The 21,805-nt window shown below is 41.2% G+C and overlaps 1 protein-coding gene across 1 annotated transcript in view; it reads left to right on the top strand.

The window, feature by feature from the left end:
* Positions 1–20,883, top strand: part of NUFIP2 (nuclear FMR1 interacting protein 2) — a 34,688-nt gene extending 13,805 nt beyond the window's left edge. The window contains exons 2-4 of the mRNA XM_063444233.1: positions 6,367–8,037; positions 16,553–16,585; positions 20,701–20,883. Coding sequence (XP_063300303.1) covers positions 6,367–8,037; positions 16,553–16,585; positions 20,701–20,753 — 1,757 coding nt within the window. The 3' untranslated portion in view covers positions 20,754–20,883. The remainder of the gene's footprint in view (positions 1–6,366; positions 8,038–16,552; positions 16,586–20,700) is intronic.
* Positions 20,884–21,805: the final 922 nt, after the last annotated feature.

Raw genomic sequence — 21,805 nt, 5'->3', positions numbered from 1 at the left:
GTCTTTTACGTAATGATGAAGCATGTGTGGAGCCGATATTCTGCCTGTTTTCAACCTTTTGGTCACCGATTTATATGTAGGCATCACATGGGACCATATCTAGGCTAGGTACATGCAAAAAAGAGGGTATATAAGCAACAAGAACCTCTACCCCTACCACATTTGCTGCCAGAACAAAAGCAAAACTTGAGGTCATTTGTGCGGTTTAACAGGGTTGCTCAGACTAGCACTGAATATACAACTTAAGACATATGGTCATTTGACTTCGTTAAGGTTGCTACTTTTTTTGTATTTTTTTTAATCTTAGGTTTTCTTCTGGTAAAGAATCAGACGTTTAAAATGGAAATGCATTGTGTCCTCAATGTGCTGTCCACGATCTACGTTGTGTATGAGACGAGCTTGCATTGCTTCCTTCACCACTAAATATTCTTTGACCTTAACGTTGGTTGCCAGGTGCTCTCCCCATCTGCAGTTGTTTACATTTCTTGATCATTGCTAAGACCTTAAATTGTGCTGACCATTTCTTTCTTCATGGAGGTCTTGGATTCCTCCCTGAGTGTGTGTTCTCTTACAGCTGTCCAGTGCGTGCTGTGCTGAGTGACTGAAATGTCTGCTAATTCCACTTTTTTCAGTATCTGCCATTTCCTAACTGAATAAAAAGATCTTGTTCTAAAATAAAGGGTCTGGGCATTCAGAACACAGTCAGTCACATTTTTGCCTGGAGAAGATTTTAAGATGGTGGGGTACTAGATCCAGTCCAATTTATAACAGACAATAATGGAACTCTTGCAGAGATAGTCTTGCAGCATGCTTCAGCAGACACACAGTGTGATGGGTCTTGCGGAACTATTTCCAGAAGGCACACAGTGTTGAGGGATACACAGAGGTTATGTGAGGGGAACCTTTATAGAAGGCACAGAGTTCTGTGATACATTAACAGACCCATATAGTTCCGGTGCCGAACTGATCTCTGCTAGTTTGTGTAGCCTAGTGGTTAAGAGCTTTGACGTTGATGCAGTCAACCAAGGTTCAAAAGAAACATTGTTCGAGATATTGCTTGCAGTGAATAGGTTATTTTCTATGGATCAACACATACGATAGTAAACCTATTATTCACTCTTACATGTTCACTCCACAGAAACACAAGTAATGTATTTTTTTCAAGTTTCAATAAGGACATTTACTATATAAATTAAGATAATACGGATTTGATAACTACTCTACACAGAAATTTAATGAGCAGAAAAAAATCACAATGCGGTTATTGAAATCACAAAAAAAAAACAGTCTCCATATGTAAATTACATGATTTTGCTATTACATGACGTAAAGTCATGATTTTATTAAAGACACGAAGGCGAGTATTGCTTATCCCTTTCTTTACTGTCCACCAATAGCCGAAAATAATACAAAACATAATGAAAAAATAATGCATATATAGTAACATAGGCCACTCCCAGACCAAGTCCCAGTATAATAGTAGGCACCTCCCTAAAAACTTTGTTCTTTTTTGAAGATGTGACACACACTATAACCGAAAGTACTCAAAACAGAAAACCAGTAGATGTAATCATCAGCAAACGAAACGTAAAAGTCCATAACCATTAACACAGGACCAATAACCGGAAACAAATACGGAACAGCTCCAACCAGGAAGACGTTCCTCAAAGGCAGATGAAAGAACATCAAAGAGGTCCGGATAGGATAGAACTTTGTAAGAGTTTGACAAAAAATATAAAACAGCAAACGAGTTGTTAGATTATCATGGAAACACAGGATGGAAAATAGGGCATGTCCTAAACATATTTAACATGCGAACATACTAGTATGACTGACATATATGGTGCTGTTTGACCTGCCTTATTGGTTTCTGTTTCTGTTTTTGTCTTATTACTGCCTTTGCTTATCTCTCATCTATGTTATAAGTTTAAAAATTTTATAAATAAAAAACTGGGAAGGACTGGTTAAAAGCTGATAGCCGCATTCCAGGATATGTTGGTGAAGTGAAGGTTTACTAGGAGGGATAGTTTAAGGTCATTCCAAATACGATGTGAACCATGCATATATAATGTAACAATATCCTGTATCGGCTCGTTTTGATATGCAATTATTGTAATGTTCTTCCTTGACATAAATAAAGAATTTATAAAAAAACAAAGAGGTCCGGATCAGGCTGTGAAAACTTAAACAGGAGCCCAAGGGTTAAATCGATACTATATACCAACATCAAGGCCAGATAACTTATAGGCATTAATCTACATCCTAAAACAATTAACCGATCCCCAACAAATCCCCAAAAAGGCTAAACCGGTATAACCCAAACCAAACCCCCAGAAACGCAATGCCCCACTTAACATACGATCAAATCCAATCATATACAATGAGTAACAGGGGAGGGAGAAAAATCACATAGAAATACAAGCTGACAAAATTTACACATCGGGTGGGACAATACTCTCCTCTTTAGTAAAATCATGACTTTTCGTCATGTAATCACAAAATCGTGTCATTTTTTTGCAAGCCACGGAGGCTCATATTGCAAGTTTAAAGCTGTCCAACCACCTCAGAAAACACATGAGTAACAGGTAAAAATTAAAATTCACGTGGTCTGGTATGATACTCATATTCGCGTAAGCGGGCCACCAGACATGAAGTCAGTGCCGAAGGGAACGCTGAATACGACACCTACCTAATAGAAGTCTTGGTACGCCTGCAAATATTAAGTCACACCCTCCGAGGTGTAGAACCTAACATCAAAATCCAAAGCACGGACATCCGACACCCTCTTGCAAGAGATGAGGCAAAAAAAAGACAAACGAATTTAGACAACTGACGCAATGAGAGATCTGAGTTAGAAGGCCAGGCATTGGTAAAAGACAGAACTGAGCTATTCCAAGTAGAAGAATAACGAGGCTGAGGTGGACGAGAGAGACAGGAACCGCGTAGAAAGTGACACACCAAAGGATGTTGGCCTGCGGGACAACCATCAAAACCGCGATGGGTTGAAGATATTGCTGACCTGTATAGATTGATCGTCCGGTAAGCCCTGCCGACTGAAAAAAGAGAAGTCAGGAATTGTAGAATCGTTGTCACAGGGACTGAAACGGGATTCACGTCCCTAGCCAGGCACCAGCCAGCCCAAAATTGCCAAGCTGAAACACATCCGCCAACCATCGTTGAGTAGTCTCCGAAACTACCTGGACCTCCCCGGTTCCCCTGAAATCCGCCACGCCTTGAGAAGGATCCGTCCACCAGCAGAGGTTGACAATATCCGGACGGATCACAAAGCAGACCCGGCAATAGTCTGGGAAAATCCACCGACATCTCCAGGAGTTGAGGGAACCACGACTGCATCCCCCAGAAGGGAGCCACAAGGCCAGTTCAGCCTGATGGCAGCAGGCCTGAAGAAGTGTGCAAGGATTCATGGAAAACAGTGGAAATGGGTACAGGGGGTTCTTGTGCCAGTCCTGCAGGAAAGCGACCACGGCCTCCGCCGTCATGTCCAGTCTCCAGCTGAAAAACCGTGGGAGTTGGGTGTCGAGCCGTGATGCGAATAGGTCGATAGCAAATGGACTGCAAAGAGACAACACATTTGAGAACACCTCCGCGCTTAATTTCCAGTCGCTGGTGTCAGAGATACTGTGAACTCCAATCCGCCTAGACGTTGTGCAGACCCGGTAAATATTCCGCCAGGACCAACAAGTTCCGATCCAGACAAAACTCCCCAAATTCCTTTGCCAACCTGGCTAAGACCGCTGATTGGGTGCTGCCCATGTGGGTGACGTACCTCAGCGCTGAGATGTTGTCCATGCGGAGGCGAATGCACGCATGTGCCTGATCCGTTGCAAAACTCTGGATCGCAAAGGAGCCCGCAAGGAGTTCCAAAGACCTCCCGTTGTCACACCCTTGCAGTGGGCCCCCCGTCCGTGGAGGCGCGCGTCAGAGTTTATGGTGATTTCTGGTTGCGAACCGAAGATTGCCCTGCCGTTCCATGCGGACAGGTTTAGGATCCACCATTGCAGTTAGTCCTTTGTTTTGCCATCCAGAGTCACCAGGTCCGCGTAAGACGCGCCCTACCGTAGGTGAGCTATCTTCAGTCGCTAAAGGGCCCTGTAATGGAGGGGGGCCGGAAACACCGCCTGGATAGACGCGGTTAGCAGGCCAATGAGCCGTGCCAAATGATGCAAGGTGATCTGCAGGTGGAGAAGTGCCCTTGACGGAAGACTTAACGATTCCGGAGTCAGGCAGGATTTCTCCCAGTTAATGATGAACCCCAGTCGGAAGAGAAGGTCTATGGTCCATTGTACATGCTGCGTAAGGATGGAGCGCTGAACAATAGGAGTCACAAAGGGAAGTGATGGGACACAGGTCCAGTCAGAAGGGAAAAGAACAAAAGACCCCCAAGCAGGGACAAAACACAGAGAAATGTGAAAAAAGGACCGGTGGTGTCACAAAAAAACCCCCCAAAAGTACAGGGGAGAGACCCTTTAGCTGGTCTGGGACCCGGAGTCTATCATAAACCATAGTAAACAACAATCACAAAAATAAAAACAATTTAGCAAACAACTCTTACTCATTCAAAAACCCACAGAGCAGAGAAAATAGGTACTTATCTGACTGGAGCAGGAAAGAAAGAGGAAAGTCTTAGGGAGGTTCTTACTATTATATTGGGACTTGTTCTGGGAGTGGCCTATGTTGCTATATTATTTTTCATTATGTTTTGTATTATTTGCTGCTATTGCTGGACAGTAAAGAAAGGTATAAGCAATATGAGCCTCCGTATGTTGCAATAAAATTTAACTTGCAATCCTAACATTATAAGCTCTGTGCATTACCTCTGTTACCCTGTAAGTAATGTTTTTTTTTTTTTTAAAAGAGATTTTAAGACTTTTGAAGTATTTTAAACTGGGTGTCCAGTTCACACACCCTGATCGAGATGAAACTGAGCACATAAGAAATCACCTCTTAAGGGCATACTGAGCATTCGGGGGGGTGGGGGATATATTACCTAAGTAGAGCTTACCCACTTGGTGTCATACCCTATTTTATCTTTAGATATATCCAAATTATGTGTACTGTGGTTGTTAACTGACCTCCATGATCAATCAACTTAAGCAGAGGGATTGGCTATTAAACATTCTCTAACCAGTAATTGGTGAACCGTGTTTTAAAGGAAAAAAAAAAAACACTACTGAGGTTTATAAAATAAGTGGTATTATGTTGGTTATAAAAACATTTGTTAAACTCTAAATGTGTTAAACATTTCCTTGGGGAAAAGGGTAATATATAAAATAGCATAGTGTATTTTTCTCCAGGAAAAAAAGTGTAATACTCAGAATCTTGCATTTTACATTTCTCTTGAATTCACTAAAATGTTTCAAAGAAACACTATAGTCCCCTAAATTACTTTAGATAAATAAAGCAGTTTTAGTGTATAGATCATTCCCCTGCAATTTCACTGCTCAATTCGCTGTCATTTAGGAGTTAAATCACTTTGTTTCTGTTTATGCAGCCCTAGCCACACCTCCCCTGGCTATGATTGACAGAGCCTGCATGAGAAAAAAAAACTGGTTTCACTTTCAAACAGATGTAATTTACCTTAAATAATTGTATCTCAATCTCTAAATTGAACTTTAATCACATACAGGAGGCTCTTGCAGGGTCTAGCAAGCTATTAACATAGCAGGGGATAAGAAAATCTTAATTAAACAGAACTAAATAGGGCTCTCTTTACAGGAAGTGTTTATGGAAGGCTGTGCAAGTCACATGCAGGGAGGTGTGACTAGGGTTCATAAACAAAGGGATTTAACTCCTAAATGGCAGAGGATTGAGCAGTGAGGCTGCAGGGGTATATTCTATACACCAAAACTGCTTCATTAAGCAAAAGTTGTTCAGGTGACTATAGTGTCCCTTTAAGAAATGCTCGTAAAGACGATGTTGGAATTGCATATACTTTGTCTTATGGTAAACTCTCTGCTTGAATATATATTTATGAGTAATATCTGGCATTTTACTAAACTGCTGCTGTTATTTATTTTTATTTTTTTCTTTCTTACATAGTCCATCAACTGCCTTTCATTTTTGTACCTAATTGAATGACCTGGCCAATGACATGGTCTTGGTGGTCTCATTACGGCATAGTAGATGGTAATGGTGATGGCAACATATTATTAACAACTGCAAACACTGTTTCCGCATATTATTTGGGGAGACCTCCATTCATGGTTATTGGGAATTTCAGGGATACTCAGAAATCCCTATTTGGTGGACGGCTGTGACTCCTGTATATATATTTTGTTACTTTAAATATACAATAAATCACTTTACATTGAAATTGTCTAAAATTGGGTTTTCTTCTTTTTTTAGACCATGGAGAGCTAAATGGTTTAGCTGGAGACAGACACACCCCTCCAAAGACACTGGGTTCTGACAAAGTTGCAAACCAGACTTCCTCCCGGGTTTCCAACGGCAGCCAGCAAGTTGTTGACGCGAGCACCAACCCCAAGCAGCCAGCCAAGGCCCACAATTTTGGCAAAGCGAGCAGCAAAACAAAACCATTGCTCCATAAAAACAGTATGGACAAAAGGAATGAAAAGTCTTACGAAAACAAAATTAAAGAGAGCAAGTGCACAGACAAGGGGGAGATTGGGCCTGTTCAGAATGGTTTGCTTTCCAATAGCCCTGGATATATAACTAACGGTTATGTGAGCAAAAGTGCTGAAAACGATGGCAGTGGGTCAGAGAATGGATATGCAACGCCCAAGAAAAGGAAAGCTAGGTGTACCAATGCCAAAGTGGTGGAGGTGTCCTTCTCTGTGGTAGATAAAATGATGGACATTGATGGCAAGTTGGAATCTGATTTAATAGCGGATCAAAGGGCTGGAACAAGACTGGATAATGCTAAATCCACTTGGAAATGTGAGTCTGGATTTGGTAGTGCAGGTCGTGGTAAACCAATCTCTGGAGATATACAGAGGAAAAACTCTGATGCCAAACCTGTCACAGGAAAAAAATTTGATGACCGGCCCAAAGGGAAAACTTCCCCGGCCGCCACCTCCTCTAAAGAGGACTCCTGGACTTTGTTTAAACCTCCTCCTGTGTTCCCAGTAGACAATAGCAGTGCTAAAATAGTTCCCAAAATAAGTTATGCAAGCAAAGTTAAAGAAAACCTCAACAAAGCAGCCCAGAACAACTCTCCTGCTTCACAATCTTCCCTTGCCTTCACTCCTCAGGCTGGTGAGGTCCCAACATTGAACTGTGTGTCCCAGGTCCCTATGTCTGCCATGAAGTCTATATCTACAGTAAATTTTGCCAATGGACCCTTGTTATTAGGAGCTGATGGGGGTTTTATGGCCACCGCTGCTAGTACTGTTTCACACACACTGCCTGGGGGAGCTGATACTTTACCCTCAGAATCTGCTTGTGCCCCTTCTGAACAAAGGAAGCCCGGTCTTTTTACTTATCCTTTAAATATGCAACATGCACTGCCGGACACAATACAGGGGGAACAGTCTGGCCAGTCAAATCAACATAGTCTGGGAGAAATATTTCAGAATCAGTGGGGCTTATCTTTTATAAATGAACCTAGTGCTGGGCCAGAGGCCGTAACTGATAAGCCTGCATTTGGACAAGTGGTCTGGGAACACCCTATCCCATTGGTTTCACAGGGTGCTGATGTATCTGCCTCAGGAAATGAGCGCCCGGTTTTCCCCAAGGCCTATGAGTTAGAGAAACGGACTAGCCCTCAGGTTCCAGATGGTGTTACCCTGAAAGCATCTCTTGTGGGTCAAGGGGGTGATGGGGCTGGGTTATCCTCCGATCCTAAGGAGTTAGGGGAGCTGCAAAAGACAGACACTGCTAGCCATGGTCATTTAGTGTTTCAGTCCAAGGTCTTTGATATGGAAGTTCCTGCACAGACCTCCCTGAAAAACACTTTACAGACCTCCGCCAAAGAAAAGGGGTACCACGGAGATCATGAACGCAAAGATAGCTGGGGTTCTTTTGACCTGAGGGCTGCTATACTCTATCACACTAAAGGTAAATCATTTGGTTGTCTTTTTAATGCTTTATGGGTGGGGCTTTACTGATAGAGAACAAACATGTTAAAAGAATCTCATAATCTTTGTTTTTTTAGTAGTATGAAAACTGTGCTATTTGTGAAACCCACTTTTTGGTATTGAGAAAATTCTTATTTTGTCTTTTTATGTTTTCTCTACTAATATGTGCACACTCCATTTACTTTTTGTATATGTATAAAGCTTTGTTAATTTCAGGCCTCAAGATTACCCCCCATGCCCCTGCAAAATAATATTTTCATAAAGAGAAAATAACTGAAATTCCCTCCCAGATAAAAGATGTACTGAGACAAAGTAGGGACTACTTTTGTCTCCGTATATAGTTTCCTACGCCTGACAATTCTAGACACCAGGCGGAGCTATTGCCGTCTAGAAGTGTCAATCTCCCAGCCGTCACCAGTGACAAGTGCAGAGATTATTAGCTGTGTCTGTGGAGAATCTCAAGGGCTTCTTCATAGCATAGACCTCAGTGCTGTAATCTTGTACAGCAGCGATGTTTGCTCCTGGCGCTGAAGCTGGGCACTGGCCAGAAAAAAATGATGGTGTCTGCGAGGGACAGGTTCAGGTAAATCTCACTAATCCCTGCCCCCCATTACCTTACATGCCCAGCATCACCTTTATGGCATATTTGTTTTCTAACTTTCCATGGGTCACTTACCATCCTATAATTGTTTTTGTTTAGTTTTTTTAAACAATGTGTCCATTTTACTTGCAAAATGTAAATATAGCAAAATATTCACCATGGACAACATCCATTTGACAAACTTGTGTGTTTGGTGCATATTAAAAATCAATTTTTACAAATCTCATAGATATAACTTGCAATCGTGTTCCAGGGTGTATTTTGCAATATTTCTGCAATATTCCAGTCACTATCTGATCTCAATTTAAATGTTGTCAGCCTTGCACATGTGTGGAGTGTATAGGAACACTATAGTCTCCCAGACCACTTAATCCAAATGATGAAGTCTGGGTGCATTGGACTTTCAGTTTTAACCCTGCTTAGTGATACACTGCAGTTGTTTTAGAGCCTGCAATAATAACATTGCAGAGGCGTGTTTGGGCATGCGTGACTAGTACCAATTGAAGGATATAGCACTAATGTCAGCTTGGATGCTGATATCACCAAAGAAGGACCTGGAGGCTGCAACCGAGGATTCCCAGCACTGGAAAAGAGTAATTTTTATTAACCTTTTATTTTTTTTCCCCTTTTTTCTTTTTTATCAACAAAGGGCGATGAACATTAGGAAACCTATAGTCCCAAAGTAACAATTGTTATTTTAACCCCTTAAGGACGGCGGCCGTGCTATGCCGTCCTTTGGGACTCGGCTCTAAACACTGGCGGGGTGGCATAACACGCCCACGCTGTCCTATGTACTTACCCATTCCCCGGCGGTTGCAATGAGGGGGACTTACCTGCCATCCCAGGGAGTCCCCCTGCTGCTGTTCCGGACGTCCTGGGCCATGTGATCGCGAGGTCCTTGCGAGGACTTCACTATCACATGGATGAAATGGCCGTCCACAGCAGTGCCTGGAATGATCGGTAGTCCCACTGCTGCCTGAAAAAAGTAAAACTAAATTTTTTTAAAACCGTTTTTTTGTAATTCAATAATATAAACTTAGATCATATATATATATATATCTATATCTATCTATATCTCAGGATTACCACCAAGGCATTACAAGACCGGGAGCAGTGAGAGCGGGACACGAGGAGTTTATATATATATATATATATATATATATATATATATATATATATACACATACACTAAGTGTATTTTAATATATATACTCAAAATACACGTAGAATGATATTGATTATTTATATATATATATGTATATATAAAATTGGGTGCACTCGTAGGTCTTGTTTCCAGTGTTTTTTAATTTTTTGTGCAAATTACATTTGCAAAATCAAATGATTTCGACCCCTATAGAGTCTTTTTCAAGATCAAGACCTATAGGGTCGGAATTATTTGATTTTGCACAAAGAAAAGAAACACTGGAAATAAGACCTACGAGTGCAGCAATTACCTTTTTGGATTTATATGGAAACACTGAGATTGCACCTAAACAAGAATTTTTTCTATTATATGGATAAGGGTAAGTGCCAAGGTTACTTTCTTTATAATTATATACAATATAAAATAAATATGTAAATACGTTAAAAAACAAATACCGTATTTTTCGCTCCATAAGACGCACCTCACCATAAGACGCACCTAGTTTTTAGAGGAAGAAACCCAGAAAAAAAATATTCTGAACAAACTGTCCCATAGTGTTTCTTACTATGGGACAGTTTGTACAGAATATTTTTTTTCTCCCCTGTCCCATAGTGTCCCCCCCTCCCATAGTCTTCTCCTCTCTCCCATAGTCTTCATCCACCCCCTCCCCATAGACTTCATCTCCCCCCCCTCCCCATAGACTTCATCTCCCCCCCCTCCCCATAGACTTCATCTCCCCCCTCCCCATAGACTTCATCTCCCCCCCTCCCCATAGACTTCATCTCCCCCCCTCCCCATAGACTTCATCTCCCCCCCTCCCCATAGACTTCATCTTCCCCCCTCCCCATAGACTTCATCCACCCCCTCCCCATAGACTTCATCCACCCCCTCCCCATAGACTTCATCCACCCCCTCCCCATAGACTTCATCCACCCCCTCCCCATAGACTTCATCCACCCCCCCTCCCCATAGACTTCATCCACCCCCCCTCCCCATAGACTTCATCCACCCCCCCTCCCTATAGACTTCATCCACCCCCTCCCCATAGACTTCATCCCCCCCATAGACTTCATCCCCCCCCTCCCCATAGACTTCATCCCCCCCCTCCCCATATTCTTCTCTCCCATACTGTCCCCCTCCCCTTGTCCCATAATTACTTACCTGTCTTGCAGCGTTGGCCGGCAGCACAGGGCGCACCGCGGTAGTGGAACTTGAATTTCATGTTCCGGTTTCCGGCGGGACTGAAAGGAAGTGCGCACTCAGCTTGTGCACACTTCCTTTCAGTCCCGCCGGAAACCGGAACATGAAATTCAAGTTCCACTACCGCGGTGCGCCCTGTGCTGCCGGCCAACGCTGCAAGACAGGTAAGTAAAGCTTCATATTCGCTCCATAAGACGCACAGACATTTCCCCTCACTTTTGAGGGGGAAAAAAGTGCGTCTTATGGAGCGAAAAATACGGTAATTAAAAATATATATGTGAAATTTCGTTGTAACTGTATTTTAATAGTAATATATATATATTGATATCAAAATACATGTAGAACGAAATAATATATATATATAGTATATATATTTTCTACATATATATTTAGGTAATATTTTGACATAATTAGGTCATTTTATTAATTACAATTTGCAGAACCTGCCTGACAACCCAGGCCGAAGTCCAGGAAATTTAATTTGCTAGCACTGTATTTAACCCTGTAACTTTCCAAGACACCATAAAACCTGTACATGAGGGGCAGTGTTTTACTCGGGAGACTTCGCTGAACACAAATATTATTGTATCATAACAGTAAAATGTATTACAACGTCAGTGAAAGTGAAGTTTTTTGCATTTTTCACACAAAAATGGCACTTACACTGACGATATAATTGTTGTGATTTTTTTTTTTTTTAAACACTAATATTTGTGTTCAGCAAAGTCTCCCGAGTATAACAGTACCCCTCATGTACAGTTTTTTTTATGTTTTTTTCATAAGTTAGAGTCAAATATAAGGTATATCAGTTTTTTCACATTAAAATTTGCCAGATTGATTACGTGACCTTTGAGACCGTATGGTAGCCCAGGAATGAAAATTACCCCCATGATGGCATACCATTTGCAATAGTAGACAACCCAATGTATTGCAAATTGGGTATGTCCAGTCTTTTTTAGAAGCCACTTGGTCACAAACACTGGCCAAAATTGGCTTTCAAATTAGTTTTTTGCATTTTTCACACGCAAATATTAACGCTAACTTTGGCCAGTGTGTTTGACCAAATGGCTACTAAAAAAGACTGGACAATACCTTGGGTTGTCTACTTTTGCAAATGGAATGCCATCATAATTCTCATTCCTGGGCTACCATACGGTCTCATAGGCAACGAAACCAATCTGTCGAATTTCAATGTGAAAAAACTGAAAAATTTAACATGCTATATTTGACCCTGTAACATCCCAAAACACCATAAAACCTGTACATTGGGGGTACTGTCTTACACGTGAGACATCACTGAATACAATTTTATTGTAGTAAAAGCAAACCGTATTATGACGTTCACAGTTAAAATGTCTAGAACTAAAAAAAATCTTATTTTCTCCATGAAACATATTAAATTATGTTTCATAGCTAAATATTTGATGTTAAATGAAAGCCCTATTTCCCCTGAGTAATATTATATATAATAAGGGTGGGTGCACTTAATATGAAAGAGGTGAATTACGGTTGAACAGACAAATAGCGCAAATTCCAGGTTTTGTTTTGATCACAACTTGTACATTTGGCTCAGTCCTGAAGGGGTTAAGAGCTAGGTTCCCCTTAAGTCACATGTCACAACTGAAAGTACATTCTTGCACCCACCATTATCAGAATTGTTGGAAAGCAAAGGGAGGATTACTTTTTGAGAAAAATAAATACTTGGCACTAATAATAATAAAACATTTTGTCCCTTTTTAAAGATTGCTGGAAACTTTTTTGTTTTTTAATGGGGGACCCAAGGGTTATATAGTGTCAGGAAAACAAGTTTATTTTCCTGACATTATAGTGATCCTTTAATTTTTATTTTTCCTATGTATATGATATGCTGATTTCTTCCAGTTTGGACCCACAAGCATGTCAATTTTGGGTCATGGTCCAGTGTTTCAGAACTAGTGTTTTAATATAACCATGCAGTATATTAACATACTATATTTTCACCACTTGTTAGAAGGAAAAATTAAAAGACAAATGTTACGTGGTTTATAGACTTGGAGATACATAATGATTTATAGCTAACTGATCACGTGTTTATTTATTTATTTTTGGCCCACCCTTTCATAGCTAGATTATGATTTTACTTTTAAATCAAAATTTTCATTTAGTTGAAAAAACAAGGAAGAGAAAAGGTCAACAAGGTATCATGAGACTTGCAGGTCTCTGCTGTATTATAGAGCATTCGGTCTCGCAGGACCAATCAGTGGCTTCAAACATCCAATAAAGTTACATTTAATGCAGATGGAAAGCAGGTGTGACCAGCAAGTCCCATCATGGTTTTCTATTGTGAATTAACGTGTTCATACATTTTAGCAACAGGAAAGAAAAAGGTACTAAGGTAATCAGAAATATATGGAGGCATTAAGATCTCCCTAGAGCCCTCTCCATAGGAGGCCATATTGGTCACAGTGCATATTACCATCCTTGTAAAAGATTGATTTTACATGGAAAAAGTTGAATTTTAGGATTTTGTATAAAGCAGGACTTGACAAATTTGCATGGATTCTAGGAGCCAGCAAAAAAAGTTTGGAGCCAGGTTTTTCAATGTCAAAAATACAATTCTTAAAGGGACACTATAGTCACCAGAACCACTACAGCTTAATGTAGTTGTTCTCGTGTCTATAACCTGTCCCTGCACACTTTTTTTCCAATGTAAACCCTGCCTTTTCAGAGAAAAGGCAGTATTTACATTGCTGCCTAGTAACACTACTAGTGACAGTCACTCAGATGGCATCTAGAGTGCATCATGAGTCAGTGCTGCACAGTACGCAGCATCTACGTTTAGCGTCTCCACGCTCTGTATGGAGGCGCTGAATGTTCCCCATAGAGATGCATTGATTCATTGCATCTCTATGAGGAGATGCTGATTGGCGCGGCATAGCGTTTTGCAACACATGCGCAATAGCCTTCCAATGTGTTCCTATTGGAAAGCATTGGATTGCCTGAGATCATCAAGATTTATGATTGCAGTCATGGAGGCAGGGCCAGCTGCGGCAAAACCAGCACAGCGTGGGGGGAGGTGGGCGGGGAGAAGATGAATAAAAACCCCTTTCCCATGTGATTGGAGGGGGACCAGTCCTAAACACACGCACTCACTGACGCATGCACGCGCACACAGACACTCACTGAGACACAAGGTCGTTGCAATAATCACACACCTTAATGTGATCACCCAGCCTCCCTCCCTACCTTTGGGAGAGCTGGAGTGGTTTGACAATCCTCCAGGAGCCTCACGCCCATGCCCACGCTCTCCCTCTGCTGGCTGGCCTACCAACCGCACGCCCATGCTCATTATGAGCCGCCCGCCCTCCCGCCTACACTCATAGGCAGCCGACCATCTTAGGGGCTGAATAGCCCAACAAATCCCAGGTGCCAGAACGAAAATCCTTGTCGCCATGGAGACCTGGCACCTTGGATTTCTTGAGCCCTGGTATAAAGTACAGTGATGCTTTAGGATTACAGCATATAACATTGTTTTTTATGGAAATATTATGTGTACGGACAGCTGGAGTAATGCTATGTAAAATCAGTGGATAAGTGTTTGCCAGACAAATGAAGTTAAATGTTTGGGGTAGAAAAGAGTTGGACTAAATTAAGTTGTTATGGTGCCAGAGGACCCTGGGCGCCCTCTTTTCTTAAGGGGTTGAACTGTTCCCAAACGGTTTAACTCAAAAGGTTGTCTCCAGCACTGGATCTTCAGGTCACCAAGGCTTTGTACGTTCTCATCTGATTTTCACATTTTCACACTTAAACGGTTTGGTGGTTCCCCTGAGATTCATTACTGGGTTTCAGGGCATATATTGTTTAAAAACCTTGATAATGGACATTTAGTTTTGACTAGCTATAAGAGTGCAAAGCTTTATAATAATGTTCTGCCTACTGTATTTAAATGTCTGTAGATGTATAGTCAAGCTAATTTAATAGGAGAAAGCTACTTTTTTTTCTCTTTTTAAGGATGCAGTTTGTTCTATATTATTTGAAGCCGCTGACCTGTTACGTTGCCTGTGCTCATAATTATACACTGATCAGACTTTTTGTCTTATTAAAATTAGCACCACTTGTATCCAGAGTACTCCATTAAAGCGTTGCCTAAAGTATCATAACAACTACATCTGTATAAAAAATCTAACATTGGTATAAAATGGGCCACCCCACCAACATTAAAATATTAACTGTGGGCAGCCAATCCCACGAACTGCATGTGGTCCTAATAGGATTATGTAAAAGTTACTGGTAGTGTCCTCAAATCATTTAATAAGTTAATTGTAGATTCCAGTAAATGGAAGAGAATGCATTTTAATCAGTGAGTTTGAGCATGAACCCTGGCTGAGAGCCTAATGCTATTCATACTTTGTATCCATTGTGCCACATTTTCTTGATACATGTTTTATTTCTATTTATGCTATGGAATGTTTTTGCAAAGTACAAATAAAGCATATATTTGATCCTTGAAGCGGATTTCGGTGCCTTTTTAAATGGAGGATAATCACGGATGTGGTCATGTGGCTTAGAATAACCATAGAAACATAGAATGTGACGGCAGATAAGAACTATTCGGCCCATCTAGTCTGCCCAATTTTCTAAATACTTTCATTAGTCCATAAAGTTGTTTTGGTGCTTACAGCATCCCTTTAATGCTCATTATTACCTCTAGTCTTACTATTGTCCCGTACTCCCTCTTTCCTTGGTGGTGACCCAATAACTCATAAATGAAAGGGAACAAATTCGTATTTCAATCTGCTACATTTGCCAGATGGATACAAGCATTCAACCCTCATACTGTTTATAACTGCATTCTATACCTCACTACATGACCGTTTTAAATTGATGGAATAATAAAGTTCTTTCCTATTTTGTATTTTGATATGCATTCATGCTAGCTTTGGTCATGACCTTAATTTACCTTGAAAATGCTAAGCAATCTATATTTAAGTTTGAGAAATGTGATCTGCTGTTGAGTGTCTCTGATTAATTGCACTATTTTGACGAATAATGAACATACATTCATTTGCAAAGGTCTGCCCTTCTGCTATGTAAATTTGGAATGACTTTAGATGTGGCGGGTTCAAGAAGCATTTGTTACACTACTTAGCTGAAGAAATGGTAATTATAACAATTGGGGGAAGACAAACAAAATTATCTGTCTGTCCATATCTGGGACTCTCCATTAAACCAGCAAGGTTTTATCAAAGAGATAGCTACTTGGAAGCAGCTTGTCTCTTTTTTTTTGTGGGGCTTTTCATACATGAAAATATCTAAAATACTAAAAGATTTAAAAATAAATAAATATCTCAAATACTGTGTCTACGTGGCTCAAAAAAGGGCAATTTTTAGCTAGCACCCTCTGCAGTTTCCTCCCAACAGGTTTAGTGCTCAGTATGTTAAAAACATTCCCAGATTGCTAACTTGGAATCCATTGGCTACTTCTCCTGAAGTACATTCATGTGCCAGAACTGTAACTAAGCTATAATTCTTAAATTACATGTTTATATCTTCTTTCTTTTTTTTTTACAGAAATGGAATCTATTTTGAATTTACAAAAACAAGGTAAGCCATGTTATATTTCTGTATGTGTTTTCCTTATCTTTCTTGTGGTATTTAATCACAGCCTTGCCATGATTCCATTTTGTCTCTGCTCCGACTTATAAATAATGAAGTATGGAGCCATATTTGGCTCAACAAGGAATGCGATGTATAGTGCATAGTATGTGCAACTTTTGGGCCACTCCAATACTGGCAGTAGAACGGGAACTTTAGCATGTTGCTCAGCCTGGTTGAGAGATCTGAATATTAATTTGTTGACCTTGCTGCTTATCTTCTGCTGAGGTCAGCAAACAGTCGAACATCATATTCTAATAAAAAGGAAGGGGATCATGCCCTGTAAGGTAATTTAGGGCTTATTTATATTGTTGATCAGTTTTTCTGACAAGGCACCGGTTGTTAAAATTGGCATTGGTAATGTTTCCGATTCTGCAAAATCTTACCAATTTCAACTGGTAATATCCAGCTGAGAACATTTCTAATGTCTCCTATAGAGCAGAATAGGAGACATTATGGATTATGTAGCAACTCGTTTCCATGCTAAATTGTACTATCTACCACATCTCGCCAAAATTAGAACCTGCCTTCGTTAAAAGGAAACAAAAAGTCACAGTAACTGCAGCAAACTCTCAGTATATCGTTCCATTCGCCAATAGGCGGATGCTAGATGCACTAGGCTGCAAAACATGAGTCGAAGCTGGGAAACTAATCAGTCGTTTTTGGCTTCAAATATCTACCGCGTATTCGTAATAACAACCTACGGATGATTTTTGATAACAAATTGGAAAAACGCCCTGGGTTTCTGCAGCGTGAGCATTTAGCTTTTGAACTTTGAGCTCCTGAAATACAACTATATTTGTCCTAATTAGAATTTAGTTATTTCAGACTATGTCAAAATGTCCTTGTTATTGTGAAGTCAATTCACTGTTATGTGAAAAAACATTTAATGAGTTTATTTTAGTAAGCAGGAACTGTGAAGTATTGACTAAGGAATTACAAATTTTAGTTCTAGCTAAGGAGGAGCTCAGCGATTTTTAGTGTAAAATAAGAAAATGTCTTGTGTAATCTCCTCAATTCCCAGTTTACGGAATAACCCAGTTCATTTGTTTGTCTTTAAAGTGACACATAAAATCCAAGTAAGATTTTTAGGTATTTGTACAGTTTCTATTCCTACAGTCTGTGCATGGAAAACCTAACCGAAAATGATCACAGAGGTTGTAGCTTATCAAATCAATATTGTATGTAATAACTTAGAACATGTTTTCATGCAGAATGTGGACCTTGTAATAATTCTGAAAGGGACACTAAGCTCAGAACCAGTGTAGCTTAATGTAGTGGTTCTGATTCAAAGCAACCTTTGCTACAGTTGCAGCAATGCACACATTCTGTTTTTTTGTTTTTTTTAGAAAATGCAATGTTTTACATTGCTTCCTAAGGTCTCCACTAGTGGCTGAGGAATCCACACTGCCATTTAGACAGCCACAAGATGGGCTCCCTGATGTGGACCTTCAAGAACCAATGTTCGGGGTCTTCACGCTCTGCGTGAAGATGCTGAATTATCCCCATAGAGATGCATTGAGCCAATGCATTTCGATGAGTGAATGCTGATTGGTGCAATGATTGCTGTGCATGCCCACTAGCCCCCCAATCCCTCATTATGTGGAAGTATTGCATTTGCTGAGGTAATCTGTAATGATGATCTCAGCCAGGGGAGAAGAGGCCGCGACAGTGAGTCCATCAGGGGAAGAAAGGTAGATTAAATCTGTTTGTTACTTCTGGAGGGCCCAATAATCTTGCTAGCTGGTATAACACATGTTCGTATTCCTAACATTAAAGTGTTCCTTCCCAACGGCAATCACTTACCTGGGAGTCCAAATCACTAGTGACACCAACGCCTTATACAAAACCAACTATCCCCCACTCTTCCAGAAAGCAACTCAAAACCTGGAGCGCTGGAAACAGATGAACATATCTTGGCTAGGAAGGATAGCTTCCGTTAAAATGAACCTCCTACCCAAATTCCTCTATGCCTTCCAAGCACTACCCATCCCCTGCAATAAAACGGACCTCAAAAGCCTTCAAACTGCCATAGACCGATTCATTTGGAACGGGAAAAAACCCCGCATCCGCAGAGCCACATTATATGTTCCCAAACTCTCCGGAGGTCTAGGCCTCCCCAACGTTACCCACTATCTACATGCAGCCCACCTGACACAAATCCAACACTGGCATCTCCCCCCCGCACACAAACGATGGGTGGACCTGGAACACCTCATCTTTGGCCGAGACCACCCCTCCCAATACATGTGGCTCCAAAGGCAATACAGGCCACTGCCACCCCCCACATCCCCAGCAATCACCCACTCCCTAGACCTCTGGGACCGGCTCAGCGACAAATTTGACCTGTCTACAGGCCTCTCACCCCTCACCCCAATCCTCCGCAACAAAATGTTCCAACCTGGCCTCACTCCTCAACACTATGCCCATTTTGAAGACCGAGACATAGTTAGGTTGGGACACCTCTACCCCAATGGCAAGCTCCTGCAATACACGGAGCTCCCCAACCCCGAAACCCTAACCACATTTGATCACTTCCGCTACCTACAACTCCGAAGCTTCGCAGCGACCGACACGGTTCGCATAGCAGCCACCTCGTCCCTGACTAAGTTTGAAAGAGACACCCTACAGTCACCATCCAGGAAGAGCCAAATCTCATCTATCTACATAAACCTAACCACACACCACACGCAGATAGCCCTCCCATATATTACGGCGTGGGAAAAAGATCTCGGACCCCCCGAGGACCCCACGGACTGGGCCGACATCTGGGCATCTATTAAATCCATCTCAATCTGCGTCACCCATCAAGAACAGGCATACAAAATGCTCTTCAGATGGTACCTCACCCCCTGCCGCCTGAAGGCCATGAAACAAAACCACACCAACCTCTGCTGGAAAATGTGCGGAGAAACAGGCACATTCCTCCACTGCTGGTGGACATGCCCTAAACTTACACCCCTATGGAAAACTATGACGACCCTCCTATCTGGCCTACTCAACAAACCAGTACCCCTTGACCCATGGGCCCTTTTACTCTCTAAGCCCCTGGACAGCTTCACCCGTAGTGAAAATAAGCTCATAGCAAGAATAGCCCTAGCCACACGCCGAGCAATCGCCGAAAACTGGTCCACAACACGTATACCCACTCACTCTCAAATACACACGAAAATCACAGACAGCATAGACATGGACAGACTTACAGCACAGATACACGACACCCCTAATTCATTCCACAAAGTCTGGGACCCGTGGCTCGACGGACACAATGCCCTCCCATGGTGACACACCAGACCTGACGACCTACACCACCGACGCTAACCACAACTAGGATGAAGCGCACAGCTTCAACCCACCCCCAATCCAACCCCACCACCCTGGGTTCGGAGGGAAAACCCAGAAGGGCAGCAGCACTCTATTCACTCCTCCACAGTTCCTCTCCCCCCCCTTAACTACCCCCCTACTTAACACTACCCTCCCTGTACCACCCACCCTAACCTCCTGGCCCTGCAGACACAACCACAACCTCTGCCCGACTCGAAGGCCATACTCCCCCAGACAGTTATCCCCATCCCCCCAACAATAGGAGGATCACCACTGAAAGCTTCTGGCTAATGACCCTACAACCTCAACTATCTCTAATAACCGGAATATCCCGGAACAGGTAACTCGAAAGACGCCTCATAACCACCCATAGAACCCTGTAACTCCACCTAACCGCAGGCAACACGACCCGAACGGTCGCACACGTAGCCTTCCTAACTCAAGATCCTCAAAAGAAAAGGTTATGAGAGATACCAAACCACAATGCCAGAAAAATGTCCTACTGAAATATTTTGTATCCTATTGTAACCCCCTAACTAACCAACCTCTTTTTTCTGTAAAAACGTTCACTCACTTTTGTTCATGAAAACTGAAAAATGAAAAATAAAGAATCTTTAAAAAAAAAAAAAGTGTTCCTTAAAGGTTAACATCAATATGTTAGACACTTTTTGATTTTCCTTGAGTGGCTTTAAGTACCGGTATGTGTTTTACTAAAACTTTTTATTTGTTTTCCTCTTCAGATCCCAATAGGATAATCACTTATAATGAAGCCATGGACCGTCCCGATCACTGAGAATACTAACAGAGGACTACTGGCTTTCCTTTTCCTATGTCACTTCATATGTGCATGAGAGACATTACCTGGATAATCATGCCTTTGCAATTCTTCAGTGTAACAGTGGAAAAAAAAACGTAAAATAGAATCATTGGATATAATTATATAAATATATATATACATACAAATATATATATATATTTTTTTTTTGTTTAGATAACTATGTATAGAAAAGTCTATCTCTATATAAATATATATATAGTTATTTAAACAAATTTTGAAAAAAAAATCACAATATTAAGACACTTTTGATCAAATCAGGAAGAAAATAACCTACTTTCCACAGGGGATAAGAAGACCATTATTTAATCACTGGTACTTTTTTATTTTATTTTTTTGTTTAGGTTTGATTTTCCTTTTTCCCTTTTTTTTTTTTTTTTCTATTGTTTTGCGTTGGATGAGCTGCATAGGGGATGAAAGTGAATTGACCAATAGCATGATATGGATACTTCTGCTGACATACCTGGCTTGGGAAAGGTTTGCACTGGAGTACAGGAAGAAGTAAAAATGCTTGCCTAATTATTTGCCAACATGAGAGGATACAAAGGATTCCATGTGGAAAGTGTACTCCGTCTTATCCCTCACCTTGTATGTATCAATGTCAGTTCTTATGTGTCCTTGCAAAAAAAAAAAAGAAAAGAAAAAAAAGCCAGAAAACTGTGGACACATTTCTAGAATCACATTAACACAGTTTGTATTTTTGTAGTGTGGTGTTTTTTGTTTTTTTTTCTCCTTAACCTGTCCTGTTTTCCAGCTTGGATATAGAATGGAACAGAAAATGCTCCCAAGGACAAATGCAGTGGCAGGGGAAGGTGGGGGGCGGGGGGTGAAAATATGAAATGCAAGCTATTTTAAATGGGAGGGGGGGGGTGAATCTGTTTGTTTTGGAACATTGGATTTTATGGTTTCCTCTCCCACGTCTGAAATATTTGGACAAAATGGTTTTCTTATGTTTTATAGTTACAAGAGTTTCCCCAACCCCCTTCGTTCCCCATCCAGTGACAAGGCAA

Source organism: Pelobates fuscus, chromosome 1, assembly GCF_036172605.1.
Source record: "Pelobates fuscus isolate aPelFus1 chromosome 1, aPelFus1.pri, whole genome shotgun sequence".
In the NCBI taxonomy this organism is placed as follows: domain Eukaryota; kingdom Metazoa; phylum Chordata; class Amphibia; order Anura; family Pelobatidae; genus Pelobates; species Pelobates fuscus.
The sequence above is the reverse complement of the archived record's forward strand: the minus strand, read 5'-3'. Positions and strand labels throughout refer to the sequence as shown.